The following is a 17,150-nucleotide window of genomic DNA, read 5'->3' as shown; positions in this document are numbered from 1 at the left end:
CTGATGGTGATTTCTGTGACCCCTATGGTGCTGAGGTGCTCTTCAAGGTCTTTTGGAATTATTATTATTATTTCTTGTTTACACAGTCAGACAGGTGTTATTGACTGGTTTGTTTTATCCAGACATGGAGTGTGAGAAGTGCACGTGAATTCCCATCCTTTTCCTGGCATGGTGACCAAGGCAGCTTCTGTGTCAAGCCTGAAGCCAATTTCAAATAGATCTAGCTAAGAAATCATTTTCCTAGAAAGTCTGGAGTTTCACAGGAGAGGAGAGCTCACTGTGTGGTAGCAAGCATGACTTGTCCTCTTAGCTAAGCAGGATCTGCCCTGGTTGCATATGAATGGGAGACTTGATATGTGAGCACTGTAAGATATTCCCCTCAGGGGATGGATCCTCTCTGGGAAGAGCATCTAGGTTCCAAGTTCCATCCCTGGCTTCTCCAAGATAGGGCTGAGAGGGATTCCTGCCTGCAACTTTGGAGAAGCTGCTGCCAGTGGGTGTAGATAATACTGAGCTAGACAGACCTATGGTCTGACTCAGTATATGGCAGCTTCCTATGTGCAGCAATCATCTGTTACTCACCTTGCCCAAGGTACTCACCTTGCCTGGAAGGGACTAATGGTTACTGCTATCCCTCCAGTTTCAAGGAGGGCATATTCAGAAGTGGTTTCACAACCACCTCCTTAAGAGCTGCCATGACCACTCCTTTTCATAAAGAAGAATTGGCCAACTCCAGGCTGGTAAATCCATTCCCTGCTAGATGTAATTAGCCAAGAAAGAAATAGTCCAGCAAGCATGTGGTAGGCTGCACGTTCATGTACTTAGCCCATGTCCTCAGGCCACGATAACTGAAATCAATCAACGATAACAGGACTAGATGGTGTACTGGACAGGATGACTGCTGTAATAGTGGCAGCAAGTCAAAGTGAATGCAAGTGATTTTATTCTGTTAAGTGCTTAGCAAACAAACCGCAGTGCATGCCTATGAAGGTTCTTTCACAAGTAGTAGCACAGCACTAGAGTAGTACAATAATTAAGAGAAACATTACTTTAGATTATTTTAAAAATCATTTGAAGAAGAGTTTTAATTCACTGTTGCTACATAATGGTGACTACTTTTAGGAAGAAAAATATAGGCTGCATTCATGTTTTGAGTGTCTTCATTTTCATTTTAGAAATGAGTCCTGGGGTTCTTGTAAATTGGATTTTAAAAAGACATTTACTACAGAACTGAAGCTAGAAACATGTATTTTTACGAGCTATAAAGATGCCTGCAATCTATCCACTTATGTTATGAATATACCTTACACATAAATGTGCTTGGAATACTGATGTTCCAACACATTTAATGAGTAACCTATTAATACTGGAAAAGTAAGTTGCCCAGAGTAAGAGTGCTAACCAACTATGAAATTCATAAGTAGTTACAGGTTTATTTGGCAATATTTTCCATCTTTCTTTCATAAAACAAGCTGGCATGGTTACACAACTTCTGTGTAGTATGCATAAAAAACAATGTACACTGCTGGTTGCCATTTTGCTATCTATGTGGCATGAAGTGTGTGTGTGTGTGTGTGTGTGTGTGTGTGTGTGTGTGTGTGTGTGTGTGTGTTTTTAATGGGACTTATTACATTATCTCCACTTCAGCAGCTGCTCAAAAAGTATGAAAAGCTCCCTGTTCAATCTATCTATTTGCCACAGAATGAAAACATCCTGTCAAAATATGAGGGGTGGGGTGTAGAGCGCCCATCTGTCCAACTGTTCTAGTTTCAACAATGTCATTTAACACAAGGTGAATGCAGTTGCAAAAGGTTTATTAATCCTCTGGCCAAGATGAATTACTCTGGAGTTTTCTCAAATCTATTTTAGGAAAAGTATTTTTAGTGCTACTGGTAAGCAAGAGAGAGATCAGACAACCAATATGTAGGATTGCAATTTGAAGGCCATACTTAACAAGGTGATGGCAGTTAACCTGTCCATGCCAATCTCCTTGGATAACCAGGATCTATAGTAAGTGGAGGTTTTGCTAGGGTTAACTGGTGTCATCTTTGCTTAGGCTGTATTGGTTCACATGACTTTATAATCATACCCTCCCATAAAATTGTGGAATTTTAATCTCAGTACCTTTTAACTATCTTTTATTGTTTGCCTCTGCAAGTAACACCACTTTTTAATGCTACAGTTACCATTTGAAAGTCTTCCAGAATCCTGCTTAAACACCAAAGTATTCTACAGTTTGATATAGCAATATCAAATAGAAAAGATATTCTGTTGACTCTTTCAGTAACAAATAGTGCAAAGCAGAGGCGTATCTAGGGAAAATAGGGCCCAGGGCAAGCACTGAAATTGCGCCCCCTGTCCAAACATCTGACACCCATCTTTCAGATAACTTTACCTTAATGTCAGCTGAAAAATACAAGGCAAGCTTGTTAATCTTTTAATATTTCAAAAACTATTTAGCAGTGGATGTAGCCAGACCAAGAAAATGCTGGAAAACTACAAATTTCGGTATGCTGGGGCTCATGAAATACCCAAATATTATGCGGAGGTGTACTTGGAAAAACTAAATAGAAGTGCCTGTCTAATTCTCTGCTATGCATTGTAGCATCATGAATACATACGTTTTAAAAATAAATGGAGAATTTGACTTTTCCCAGATACTCTGAAAATAATTAAACGATATGCAGAGTAAACGGTGTCACTGCTTGGAATATATTCTAGTATTTCAGAAAGACAGTTAAAATGAGAGAAAGAGCAAGAAACTCCCAGTGGGCCTTAATACTAAGGATTTCACACTGATTCAAAGACAAACTCACCATTAATAGCCATATTATTAAGACATCACATTTAACTCACTTATCACAAGAAGCAGAGTAAGAGCAAATGGATACAATCTTAGCTCATAAACTTCAGCTCAGTATTCACAAGCCCTGATTCTCTGTTCATAGTGCCAATCTGAATATGTGTACAGTGACTTATATTAATTTTTTTAAAAAAATTACCTGTAGCCCCTTCGGGGGACTTCCAAAAGGCTGTGGGGGGGTCTGCAAAGTTTCTCCCTCCTCCCACTGGCCTCTAGGGCCTCACAGGCACCATTTGAGCATGTGCAGTGGTCATTTTAAAAAATATTTTTTTAAATGGCTGCTGAAAACAAAATGGCCGCTGTGCATGCTCAAATGGCCTCTGTGAGGCGTAGCATGCCCTAGGGCCTCACAGAGGCTATTTGAGCATTCCCAGTGGCCATTTTGTTTATGGTGGCCTTTTTTTTAAAAAAAAATCAATTTTAAGAAATTGCGCCCCCCTTCAAGTGGCGCCCTGGGCACTTGCCCTGCCTGCCTCACCCTAGATATGTCCCTGGTGCAAAGTATTAATAGTGGAGTGGATAAATGGTAAAAAATAACCTGAAGCATGCACTTTGGGCTACAAAGCATGTGATTTGTCAGAAATGTTGTCAGATATGTGTGGTTTTAGAAAATATAGGTGGGCACTCCCAAAATCCAATATAGTGGCTAAAAACCCAAAATTAACTATGGTGTTGCAATATTACATGTTTAAGGTCACCAGATTCATTCAAATAGGGATAGAGGCCTGAGATTTGGCAGACACATCAGATATGTGTTCTTTTAGAAAGTAATGGTTTGCATGCCACAAAAAATCCAATGTGGTGGCCAAAAATGCAATATGGTAGCTAAACAAATATGGTCTCACATTATTAAATGTTAAAAATAATTGGATTCATAGTGATACAGATCTGAGATTTAGCAGAAATATTGTGAGATGCTTATGGTTTTATAAAGTAATTTCAAGCACTCAAAAATCTGATGTGGTGGCTAAACATTGTAGCTAAAAATAAAATAAATATGGTGTCATAATAATAAATGTTGAAAATCTTTAGAATTGTCCAAACTGTTATATAGAATTGAAAAAATATAATTCAAATGGTATGGAATACATTTCATTTGATGGAAAGGGGCAGCAGAATTTGCAAAAGAACAAGTTTCTGAAGAAATTAAGCTAATATATCTTAACCATCATTAACAATGCTTATGCTTCCATTAGGGGTGTGTGAATCGATTTGAGTACAAAACAATTTGTACCTGAATCTAGCTGTTTCAAGCAACTGAAAGGCCCGGGCAGCAACCAGGCCTTCTCGGTTGCTGCCCCGAGATTGTGGAATGCACTCCTCACTAAGAGATGATCCTCCCCATCTCTGGCAATTTTTAAAAAACATCTTAACACCCATCTTTTTAACCAAGCTTTCTAAGCCTTTTAAAATTTGTTGGTTTTAATTTTGTGATTGATTTTAAATTGTTGAATTGTTTTAACTTTTTATAGAAACTGAGACTGAATCTGGCTAAGATGGAGGTACTCATTGTGCGGGGTCGGAACTCAAGAGATGATCTCCATGTTCTGGATGGGGTCACACTTCCCCAGAAGGAACAGGTATGCAGTCTAGGGGTGCTTCTGGATCCGGGCCTCTCCCTGGTGTCCCAGGTAGAGGCGGTGGTCAGAAGTGCCTTCTATCAGCTTCGGCTATACGCCAGCAGTGTCTGTTTCTTGAGGTGAATTACTCAAAACAGTGGTACATCTGCTGGTAACCTCCAGACTGGATTACTGTAATGTGCTCTATGTGGGGCTGCCCTTGTACATAGTCCAGAAACTACAGCTGGTCCAGAATGCAGCAGCCAGGCTAGTCTCTGGGTCATCTCGGAGAGACCATATAACTCCTGTATTGAAGGAGCTGCACTGGCTGCTGATATGTTTCCAGGCAAAATACAAGGGCTGGTTATAACCTATAGAGCCCTAAACAGTTTGGGCCCTGGGTATTTAAGAGAATGCCTTCTTCTGCATGAACCCCACCGCCCACTGAGATCTGCTGGAGAGGTCCGTCTGCAGCTGCCACGGCTCGTCTTGTGGCCACTCAGGGACGGGCTTTCTCCGCTGCTGCCCCGAGGCTTTGGAATGCGCTCCCTAGTGAAATAAGAGCCTCCCCATCTCTGACAGCTTTTAAAAAGTCTTTAATAACACATCTCTTCACCCTGGCTTTTAATTAATGTTGTTTTAATGGTTTTAATGCTGTTTTAAAATAGTATTTTAAAATTTTTAAATTGTTGTAATGTGTGTGTGTGTCCCTCCCTCCCATTTTTGTCTTAACAAATGTTTTACTTTGTTTTTATTCTGTTGCAAACCGCCCAGAGACGTAAGTTTTGGGCGGTATAAAAATGTTTTAATAAATAAATAAATATGTGTGTGTTTTAATTGTTTTATGTTAACCGCCCAGAGAAAAACGTTTGGGCGGTATATAAATGTGATGAATAAATAAATAAATAAATAAATTTGTAGGCAGAAAAAATTGCCCTTGTGCTCAATTGCCCGGATACGGGTCCAAAACAAATCACCCAGATTCAGACCCGAAAAAATTCGGAGATTCAGACCGCCATTTTGTGGTGATCTCTCTTGCTCTCCATTTTGTTTCCTTGCAAAATAAAAAATTGAAAATCCCCCCCCCTCCCCCAAGCTTCAGATTGGTGACTTACAAGTGTGAATGACTGGCTGGTGAATTCCCCTTGGTTCCAGACTGGCTTGTTTCCATTTAAATCTTGTGTTGCCAGGCGTAACTGGGCCAGCATTGGCTAGGTGGAAAGGACAAGGGGGGAGGCAGATGGAAGGGTTTTTAAATGGGTGGTGGACTGGTGCCACCATGACCCAGCAGAGGCACCCATCCATCAGAGGCTGTGGTGTGGTGGGGCAGGCAGGCAGGTTTGTTTCTTTTGGTTTGGTTTTTTTGCTGGGAAGTACTTGCATGCTGATATGAATTGATCCCATTGATTAATTAATGTTGATATGAATTATGAATATGATATATGATGATTTGATTTCTTTGATGAATTTGTAATATGGCTTTGCACTTGTTTCTTTAATGTTTGTATACAACTGTGCTTTGCTGTTTTTCCCCATGAGAGGGCTGTGCGCGTGCGCGTACACACACACACACACACACACACACAGAGCTGTGGCCAAGGATGACCTGTATTTTTGTAAGCTCATGGATGGGCACAGGTTCTCTGTGTTTGACATCTTTGAAATGAAGATTGGGTCATATTATGACTTGTGTTCAAGAAGCATCATCATTTTATTTAAACTAGATTGTTTGCATTACAATAGGTTCTGTTGTTGCCACAGGCGCCGTTCCATTGCAGAATCTTTTTTGAAATGTGTGCTGTTGTTGTTGCATCACTCTCTTATACTTGTGTGGATGGGAGGGGGAGCGAATAACCTTGCTGTGCCACTGCCAGCCCTGTTTTTTCATCCAGGGATCTGAACAACCTGCCTAAAGCCAGGTGCCAAAGTAGCACACACAGGTCTCAGCTTTGCATATGTGCAGTGGTGGTGTTATGTTCTTTTTGATGAAATGCTTGGGTGAGGGAGGGCATTTGATGTTGGTCCTAGTAGTCTGTGCTATCACGCTTGCTTGCTGGCTGCTGCTGCTGTTATCCTGTGTTTGCGGGGGCGGGGGGCAGTACATTTCATTGTTTTGTACTGTTGTGTAGATCAATTGCATTTCTGTTGGAGGGGGACACAGTGGATGTGGGGTATGATCTTTGGAAACCTTTTTTGAAAAATGGTATATAAATATTTTTTGTTGTTGATGATGATGTACACTGCACCACTCATAGGGAATAAAGGGGATATGAGTGCCCATTTCTGCCTGTGGGGGCCTCCTAGGAGTGCCACAGTGGGTTGGGTGGTAGTGCCCAATAGGCAGTGGCTACCACCCAAATTCCAAAGAAATTGGCCAAAGGGTTGATTCTTTTCAAATTTTTGAAGTGTGCATGTTATTTCCCCCCATAACTTGGCATGGTGGCACCAGAATGGCCCAAAGCGGGTTGCGGTGTAGTGCACATGGGGTACTACACCGCAAGTAGTTCCCCACAAACCACAAGCCTATGGAGTACTGGGTTCTGCTCTTATTTTAAATTTTTGAGGTGTTCTGAATAGATTCTTTGGTGCAAAATGAATGATGAATGAGGATGACCAAAGAATCCACTCAGAATCATTTTGCACCAAAGTATGCACCAGTACACCTCAAGCAGTTGAGACCATTTTTGAAACATGCACATTTTCCTTTGCAGTCAGTTCTGCAGGGACATTACCCAAGTACCTCATAGCATTCCACAATAGGTGGAAGTGTTGTCAAAGGATTTTCCATGTTCCGCCCTCTTTTTTCCATCCATACTATGTTTGGTTGGCATGTAGTTGTTTGGCCCCATACTATTCTGGCCTGGGATGCAGCCTACTTTGAGTGTAGTATGAGTGTATCCAGGGTTGACAGAATATCAAAATAGGTTTTCTGTTTCCTTGCGAAAAGTTCCCATCTTGCACCATTCATTTGCATGGTTGTACTACCTCTGTCATACAGGATTACCACAAACCTCTCCAAGATCTAGAGATCTGGTATTTGATCACTACCGGGCACTGACTCAGTTTTGTAAAAACACTTGACACATCATCAAACACTCTCCATGCAGACTTCTTGCCTTTGTAACAAAAGGGTGCTATGGTGTCATACCCAGTGAATGTGTGGAATGGTAGTCCCCTAATTTTTTCAGACCCTAATGTGTCAGTGACTTCATGGACAGGAATTCATCGGAGCTTTGTGCCTTTCTCAAAAGAAACCCACATGGTTTCAAGGCCAAGATCCTTAAGTGATGGAAAGCTTTGATTAAACGTTCCTTGCAGCCAATGTTACTGCATTTTGGGGATGCACAAATATGCAGATATCTTGGTTGCTTATGACATTTTCTCCTTTAGTTACAATAATTGTTCCTTCTGCACAAAGTGCTGCTACCTTATCTGCTAAGAAGTGGAAAAGTTCACTCTTGCTGTTAGAATCTCTTAAAAAGCTTTTCCAATCATTTGGTTCTGTGTTGCTTCCTGCTACCCTTCTCCTCAGACCTTTTCCTTGGGCACATGTGGTCTCCAATTTCAGACTGTCCTGCAAGTACACATCCGATACAATATCACATTTCTTGTACTTCATAGAATATGTCAGCTTTACAGAGAAATACATCCTTTGCATAATTATCAAAGGTTATTCCTATTATCTGAGGTAGCAGGCTATTTACCAGTGCTGACCCATCTACTATGATATTATCTGCTGGTGGTTCCTTCTGCAGCACTGTTATATCTATCAGCTTCAAGAATTTCAATCAGTTGAGACTTCTCACAGGTATGAATTTTCCCATTGTCACTGAATGAGGCCAGAGAGAACTAATTTTCATACTTAAAAAATTCTTGCAAATTCAATTGTCTGTTCTGACAAGAGATAACGGAGTTGTGAGAAAGCTTGTGATCCTCCTTTATTGTAGTAAAACAACCTGCTTCCTTAAGAAACCCAGCTTGTTAGGTAATTCAAGAGAGTTTCACCTTCACTGTTTAGTCCCACCATGAATCACTTTAACTGCTCTCTATCCTTGTTGTAGTGTGTAAAAATTATGTCAGCAAAACTCTTATCTGCAATATCTTAGGAATGGAGAACAAGTAGGTCTGTTGATTCTTCTGTGAAGGACTGCCCCATTTCCAGAATCACATTAGTGAGTTTGCACACTCTACCAAATAATGTTTGTTGAGCTTGCCCACACTGTTCAGGGTGACTTCCGCTGCTGCTTAGCTCTTTGATACCAAAGGTGAGTGAACGAGGCAGGAGTAATAACATAACTTGCCCCCAAAATTACTTTCTGCTAACTCCAACTCCACACAGTCCAGAAATTTATGAATGCAATCTCCATTCTATGCACATCAGAAATCATTTTAGAAAGACAATGTCCAGGACAGTTGTAACGGAGAGGTTTTCCTATCTGTGCTCCTGGCAGAGATGAAGTCAAATCTGAGTCATCTAATTCTAAATTTGAAGTGTACTTTTTGAGGAAAATAGTTCCAGAGCATAGACAGAGTACAAACCAAGAAGTTAGAAAAAAGAATTTAAAAACCTGTTACGAGGGCTGATTGAAGTACTTGGAATATAGTTGTCCTAGTGCATTCAAATGTGCAAAACAGAAGGAAAATGTGTATTTTCTTAATATGGCCATGTTAATATAGCATATAACATATAATATATGTTAATATATTTATTTTCAGGCAGCATGCTTCATTTTTGGGGTGCCAAGCATTACTTTCTAAAAGCATACATATCTGACAACATGTCTACCAAATCTCAGGCCTTTATCTATAACTGGATTGATTCTGGTGAGCTTAAACATTTATTATTGCAATGCCATACTGCATTCCTAGCTGTCATATTGTATGTTTGGGGTTCCCACCTTTAGTTTCTAAAATCACACATATCTGACAACATGTCTGCCAAATCTCAAGCCTTTATGGCTTGAGATTTGTGTGGATGGCTTTAAAAGGGGCTTAGACAAATTCATGGAGGCCAGGTCTACCAATGGTTTGAACGATTCTGGTGAGCTTCAACATGTAATATTGCAATGCCATATTGAATTTTGGATTTTTAGCAACCAAATTGGATTTTGGAAGTACCCATCTATATTTTCAAAAACCACACATACCTGACAACATTTCTGCCAAATCACATGCTTTTTAGGCCAAAGTGCACAATACCATTCACTAGCTGCCCCACTATAATAGCAAGATTCAACGCTGTTAACTATTTGTTTAAGGGTGTGCAATACTTTGGGCCACTTTTTTACTTTGAAAAATGTCCTCCAAAGTAAATGCATTTTATTCACATATATCCTACTTTTCCAGTTTCAAAAAAAGCACTCAGATCTCCTGGAAGATTGTTAGGGAAGAAATCAGATTCTACAGCCTAGGTACAGCTATAGAAATGGTTGTTTCTTATATTCCCAACCATCACATGTCTGATGTTGGTGGGATATGCAGGATGGCATCCCTAGAGTATCTTAACAAGTAGGATAGCTCATTAACCACCTTAACTGGTTATTGTGGTGGGAGAGGGAGCAACTTTTGCTCAGTCATAATTAAGTTATTTTCATGCTGCCTTTCTTATGTTATGTTATGTTATATCATATGTACATGAAAAGAAACAGCATATATGTAGTGTCCTGACCCACTCTCCCCTTTTTTAAACTTAGTATAGCAAATATTTAAGTGTTGCCTATTGGGTGCAAATCACATGCCTATGAAAACTTATATCCAGCTTAATGGGGTGCTATTAAGCTAATTATCAGGTGTCTTAAACTTGTGTATCTTTTTCATTGCCCCAATAAACCTTGTGTTTAGAATTTCTAAAGCAGCTTTAGGAGACAGCATGTGTAACAGCAAAACCTGCCTCTTGGCGGCTGCCTGCCACCTCCATTCTTTAGACCTGCAATATATGCAGCTATGCCAGATGTTGCCTAACATAAATAAAGTGCACACATGTAAATCAGTTGTAACAAATGTTTCTTTTATGATTCAACAATGATTTATGGCATTTTTTGCATTTGTAATTAAAGGGCAGAACAGATGGTGAATGCTTAATTTAGAACAACATATTCATCAAAATAACCTTTGCTACCACATAATTGCTTATTATTACCGGGGAGATATCACCAATATTGACTAGCTTTGTTCTAAAAATATCCAGGTTCTCAAAATGGGACTAGGGATGGAAGAATGGCTATATCACTACATCTTGCTGGTCCCTTCTCCCTGATTCAGAGTTGCATGGTAGAGTTGACATCAGTTTTTCCTGCGAGCTGAGATCCACTACTGGCTACACTGCATGGTCCACTTTCGCCAGAGATCCTCTTTTATCAGAGACTCCCTCAGTATGTTTATTACTGGGAGTGTGACAGTCACACACAAACAGAGCAATGAAAGAGGCTGAAGAAAAACAGAGCAATGAAAGAGGCTGAAGGAAGCAAGAGAGGAAACTCCCAGCCACATAAGAGATCTGAAGTCATAAGAACATAGGAAGCTGCCATATACCAAGACAGACCATTGGTCCTACCTCAGTATTGTCTACACTGACTGCAGTGCCTTCTTCAGGTTTTCAGGCAGGAATTTTTCTTAGCCTTACCTGGAGATTCCAGGGATTGAACCTGGGACCTTCTGAATGCAAAGCAAATGCTCTACCACCACTGTGGTATTGAAAACCCTTATGAAGTAAAGGAGGAGGATAAGAGGGATAACTATCACCACAGGGTACTACCATGTCAAAGAGAGAGAAAAGAGAACTCATGGATTGGGTGCAGACAAAGAAAGAGAAGACAGCATAGACGGAAGAGAGAGCAAATGCCCTTTGGAATAGAAAGTAAGAGGTTTTAGTTAGAACTTGATACAATTTATATTTTGAAAGACAGGTAGTCTTGTTTGGTATTCCTGGAATCACAATCTTAACAATGTTTCTGTATATTATTATGATTTCCTCTACTGTAGAAACCATAATGAATATTTAAGATGGGAGGTATTCCATTAGCTTCAGTGTAAACCTTACTGGTTAAAGCTTTCAATGCATACTTTGGACACATTATGCAAAGACCCAGCACCCTTGAAAATTCCATAATGCTGGGAAAAGTTGAAGGAAAGAGAAGAAGAGGACGACCAGCAGCAAGGTGGATGGACTCGATTATGACAGCAATGAATGCACCACTGGGAGACCTTAAAGACCAAGCTGAAGACACATCATCCTGGAGAGAATCTATCTATGTGGTCATTAAGAGTCGACACTGACTTGATAGCAATTAATCAATCAATCAAACCTCACTGCCAGACAGAGTTACATTATAGCCCAAAGACCTATATAATAATGTTCAGATGAGCAGAAGCAAAAACCCCCAAAGGATTAGATGGCCAGTAACTAAAGAGAATGAAATCCTATCTGCACTCTACAATTAAGCTATGAATAATTACATGATATGACTTCGCACAATTTTATTTTATTTTTAGTTTCATTTATACAGTTGTTTCTGGAAAACCTATTGAAGTCAGGACAAAACTTGAAAAATTATAGTCCTAATGAGAAATATATCCGAGAATTTATTGAAACACATGCACACTCGATGGAAACTGAAGCTAGAATTATGCATATATATTATTTTGTGGTACAATAAACCAATTTAGTGTTGAAACATACAGATATAACACACAAATTTCAGACAAACTGGAAGTGAACAAAATGCTTTGGACAGTACTATCACCCTCACAAAAAGACCTTTCCACATATCCTTGCCACACCTCAAACTTTATAGCATAGCTTAGTACCCACCAAGCCAGTGAGAGCTGAACAAAAAGAAGTCCTTTAGTTCACCATGTATGGCATCTGCAGAGAGTAAGGGATCAAAATAACATTTTTGCTCCTGCTGCTTCCTTCCTGGTCTCAGCATGGTCTTTCCCTTAGAGGGATAGGATATTTTTAAATTTTTGCTTCAAAAACAACTTGAATTTTCAGACCCCTTTCATACAAGAAAAAAGGAAGGTCATCTAGTTCCCAGGATAAGAATGGGGAGTATACACTTACATGCAATCTAAGATCGGTGTACAGTTTGAAGCTTCATGATCATAGTTTGTATGATTTAATTTTTGATAAATAATTTTAAATAGAAAGAAGCCAAGTGTTAATTAGCTTCTAAAACCCAGATATTTACCACAACACCATTCACCACCTCAGTATACTCAAATATCTGTATGAATGCTACAGATTATCTTCCTAAAATGTCATTGTCCAAACAATTTTGAGACGAAAGTTATATTATACTTGCAATATCTCATCAACGCTACCTAATGTAGCACAGCACCCATGTGGCTATTCAAAACAGTTGGGGCAAGATCCAGTAAACAGAGTGTGGCCACAACTAGCCTGGGAAAAAGTTCATTTGTTTTAATCAGCAGGTAGTAAAAATGCAGAATGCAAAGCCAAAGTAGGAAGAGGAAACAAGGAAAACTGATGCTCCATTCAGGACACAAAATTCAATTAAAACTTGGATTATGTAATTTCCTACAACACATATTGTTCCCAATTAATTAAAAGCATGCTAGGAAAAGCCAACAATGGTATTATGAAAGATTACTTTTTAAGTGGTACAATTTTTTTACCTCAGTTCTAATACAGAGTTGGAACCGCTTACAAGTGAATAGGACAGTGCACAATATTATATATTTTATTCATATTAATATGCATTGAAACCAGACTGATTGCATATTTTGAAGTATCACTACAAAGATGCTAATCTGAACAATCTCTATGAATGCATGTTTAATGTGCAAAATTGTACAGCTGTACCAAGACCATCTTCATAATACAAGAAGAAAACAAGTAAACATCCAATGGTGGACTTAGATATGTTGTGGGTAAGATGTTAGTAAAAGAACCTTCATGTTTCAAGGAATAACCTCTTCTACAGAGGATATTCCTTTTCCTGCAAAGTAAAAAAACTTACCTTTTCCCATGGAAAAAAGATACGTTTTGGCAAAAAATTTCATTGGGAAAAGCTCTAATAATGGCCTCAGATTACCTGGTCCTGCTGCCATACAATCTTTATAAGCTTTATTTTACTTACATATTGCTTATTATTAGTGTTCCTACTAATTCCTCTTCCACCCCTTGTTTCATAAAACCAGACAATTCATTCAACAATATTTTAAATTCAATTAATATTTATCAAAGCAATTATTTCATATATTAACTAAACAAATAGTTTTGAGAACTTGAGTTTTTTAATTTATCTGCTCAAGACCATTTATGAAATATGAAGGTAATGAAAACTGACCTGATTTTGAATGCAAGTTTTTTCTTGGTTCTTCTGGGCCTTCAATTGGCTGATCAGCAAGAAACACTCGGGCTTGGTCTACAGCATTTAGAACAGCTTGCTCTTTATCCTTCAATTCACGCTTTAGTACCTTTCCAAAAGAAAAACAGGGAAGTCACTGGAAAGTTGAGATTGCAGACAATACACAGCACAGCCTCCTTTCCACTTCCACACCCTTAGCCAAATCTTTTGAGTGATCATTACTTATAATTAAAAAATGTACGTTATGCCCAACAAAGACATAGGATATAGTTAACCTAGGGTTAAGCCCCTATGTAAAACTAGTTTAGATTCAGGAATGCAAGAAAATCGATTTACCTAGAAAACATCATGCATAATGAATCATAATGAAAACATCATGTATAATAGAATATCATGTATATTCTATAAAGCTTATGTTTAAATCTGCACTGTTCTATTTAAGAATACTGTAAGAGATTATATTTAAAAAGTGAAGTGGGAAAAATATTTTTAACAAATTAAACAGAGGAAGAGAACAATGATACGGACTCATATTCACACAATCTCAGTTTTGGAAGTGTTTATAAACAATCCCGGAAGATTAAATTAACAGAAAGACATTGTTAGACTCACTCCTAGCTAATAATGGGTAGGGATGTGCATGGAACCAGTTCGGAGAACCGGTGGGTCCGCCGGTTTGACAGCATGGGATGTCTAACTTTAAGAGCGGTGGAGGGTGCACTTACTCCTCCCACCACTCCCCCCGCCCCGGCCAGCGTTCGTTTCATTCCAAATTAATTTGGTGCGCCCCGGAGACTTCTAGTGGATAACAAGGGCAATGGGGCGGCAGGGAGGTATGCTGCTATCCCAATGGGCTTGGAATAAAATAGATGCCAGCGAGGGGAAATTGCCGGGGGGAAGTTGTAGGAGGGGGAAGTGCACCCTCCCCTGCTCTTAAAGCAGCACCTCGCCGCCTTTGAGCCTCCCCACTGCAGTCCTGTGCACATCTCTAATAATGGGCTGTGCCCGCTGAATGCTAGCCTCTCTGCAGTGAGAAACTGAATTGTCAGTACTGAAGCACTGGCACCAGGTGTTCTATGAGGTTAGTGCTGGAAGTTGGATGACAAGCCAGTTATCTGCTGCAAAATATTAGCTGGCCTTAATCTATAGCTGTAAAGGACAGAACACCTTTCAGTCAGAGATCGTGCTGGCTCAAGAAACAAAGCTGTGTTTTGGGTGACCTCAGCCCAAGACAATGGAGGAGTGTGAAAGGCCACAAATCACTGGAAAACATGGTTCATCTGCTGATCCCTTCCTATCATTCCCCAAGTATGAAGAAAAGAAATAAAGCAAGAGAAAGAATGAAGCTAGAGAAAGAGGGGTGTTTCAAGTGCGGTTTGCACTCATTCAATGATCAAGCAGGAGCATACAACAAAAGACCTTTATTACAGAAGTTAGCTTCAATATCCATACGAGTCTCTCCTACTTCTGCTCCTTGGTGTAACAATAAACACTTCCTAGTAGCTATTCCCAATCTGTACCTTCTCCCTTATTTACTGTGCTTATTGTTCCTGACTGCTGCCCCACCTTTCCTACTTTGTTCCACATACATTGATACAAAGTGAAGGGGTAAGCCACCACTGTGGTCCTCAACCAAACAAGGGCTTTCTTTTTCCAACACTTTGCTTTAATTTCCTCTATCAAGATGCATCCTGCTTCCTTGTAGAGCAGCCAGGTTGAATTTGGTTGTTTCTCACCTTCCCTGCTATGAAATAAATACTTAATTTTAAAATATGGATTTTTTGGATTTAAAATGTGAATAAAAATATGGAAGATAGGGACAAGCCTATTTATTTGTCCACTTCTCTTTAGCAGAAGCAGAAATGTACATTTCTGTCCTTCACAAGTTTATTAAAATTTCCCTTTGATGGAAAATTACCTTTAGATTAAAAAAATACTAAAAGTAGGAACTATGAGTGATGTGACACATTTTTATTATGCATTTATTTGGTAGTTTTTATACATAAAGGGCTACATTAAAAACAAAGTCCTTTATATTCCTGTTATTTTTCAATAGAATATTTTTGTCATTTGGAAGCTAGTAAACAGAAGTAATGAGAAGAGTATACAATGCAGCAATAACTAAACAGTGAGGCAGTATTCTACACAGAAAGACATATCTGCAATACGCATTAAAAAGCTCTGATTAAGCACTCTGCAATACTCCATTTTTATCATTTTTACAAGACAGTATTTGATTGAAAATCAGGATTATAAAAACGATTTTAAAAATTAGGCTCAAAATCAAAGAGCATGAAGAGGGTTGTAATGGTAATTTTTATTATTTCATTTAATTTTTATTAACACGTCAAACACACATTTCACAGTTTTCTGGAACAACCAGAATGGAAAATAGTAATAGCTATGTCATATATAAATTTATGGACAGATACCCAGCACATATAGGAGGACCTCTTTACTTGTGGATTCAGCATCCATAATTCCACGTATCCTGTCAGGTAATTTATACCCAACCTCAGTATATGCTGGGGGTGGGGAGGAAGGTTAAATTTGCGTATCCATGGGTTGGGGGTGGCCGGAAATGACCTCAGGAGGTCATTTCCGGCTGCCATTTTGTGGCTCATTTTAAAACAAAAAAACCACCCTGCAATTTTCCACCAAAAGATGGTGGAATTAAGTCTCTTGGGGGGTATTGCTGGACTGCTGGGGAACCACAGAGCATGGTAGGGCACTCTACTTGGCTGTTTTTCAGGTTCCCCTCCCTTTTTGCCCCTTAGGAACTTAATCTCTGGATTTCCATTGCCCTACGGCCTCGGTATTTGCGGTTTTGGTATCCATGCCACTTGCGTGGATACTGAGGTCCTCCTGTATTCATTTTAATTTTATATATGAACAGATATATATTGATGGCCTCAAGCCCTGCTTAGTAGATGTTTAGTTCCTCTGGATCTGTGATTCTATTTTACCAAGATCAAGTAGGTGTGATGGGCAGACATGCCCAAATCTAGACTTTATTCTTCCACTGAACCTCTCTTAGGTCAGTTGCTGTAGCTGGAAAAACTGGGAGCTGAAGCCTCAAGTACACAAGCAGAAGATACTGCTCTGCTAACTAGGCTGTTTTTCTTTTCACTGGATGAGCAGCACATTAATAGCTTTTATATTTCTCACAACAGGCTGGAAACCAGTGCAATGGGAATCAAAGGGATCAAATAAATATTCAATATGTATCTAATGGCTATTGTAGATACACATAGACCAGACTTCAATATGTTCAAATACAGGTGTATCTATTTCTTTTAGGTGTCTCTGTTTCTTGAACAGATTTCCTGCCACTTTTGATATGGAGTGGACTTTTGAAAAAGCAGTTTGCAACACAGTACAACATGACCCACTGGG

General features: G+C 39.3%; 1 protein-coding gene across 15 annotated transcripts in view; it reads right to left on the bottom strand.

The window, feature by feature from the left end:
- The window catches only part of UTRN (utrophin), a 567,675-nt gene that overhangs the window by 137,952 nt on the left and 412,573 nt on the right, over positions 1 to 17,150 (bottom strand). For all 15 annotated transcript variants that reach the window (XM_053290644.1, XM_053290686.1, XM_053290679.1 and 12 more), the window contains one exon: positions 13,734 to 13,863. In XM_053290644.1, coding sequence (XP_053146619.1) covers positions 13,734 to 13,863 — 130 coding nt within the window. The remainder of the gene's footprint in view (positions 1 to 13,733; positions 13,864 to 17,150) is intronic.

The sequence above is a fragment of the Hemicordylus capensis genome, chromosome 1 (genome assembly GCF_027244095.1).
Source record: "Hemicordylus capensis ecotype Gifberg chromosome 1, rHemCap1.1.pri, whole genome shotgun sequence".
NCBI lineage: Eukaryota > Metazoa > Chordata > Lepidosauria > Squamata > Cordylidae > Hemicordylus > Hemicordylus capensis.
The sequence above is the reverse complement of the archived record's forward strand: the minus strand, read 5'-3'. Positions and strand labels throughout refer to the sequence as shown.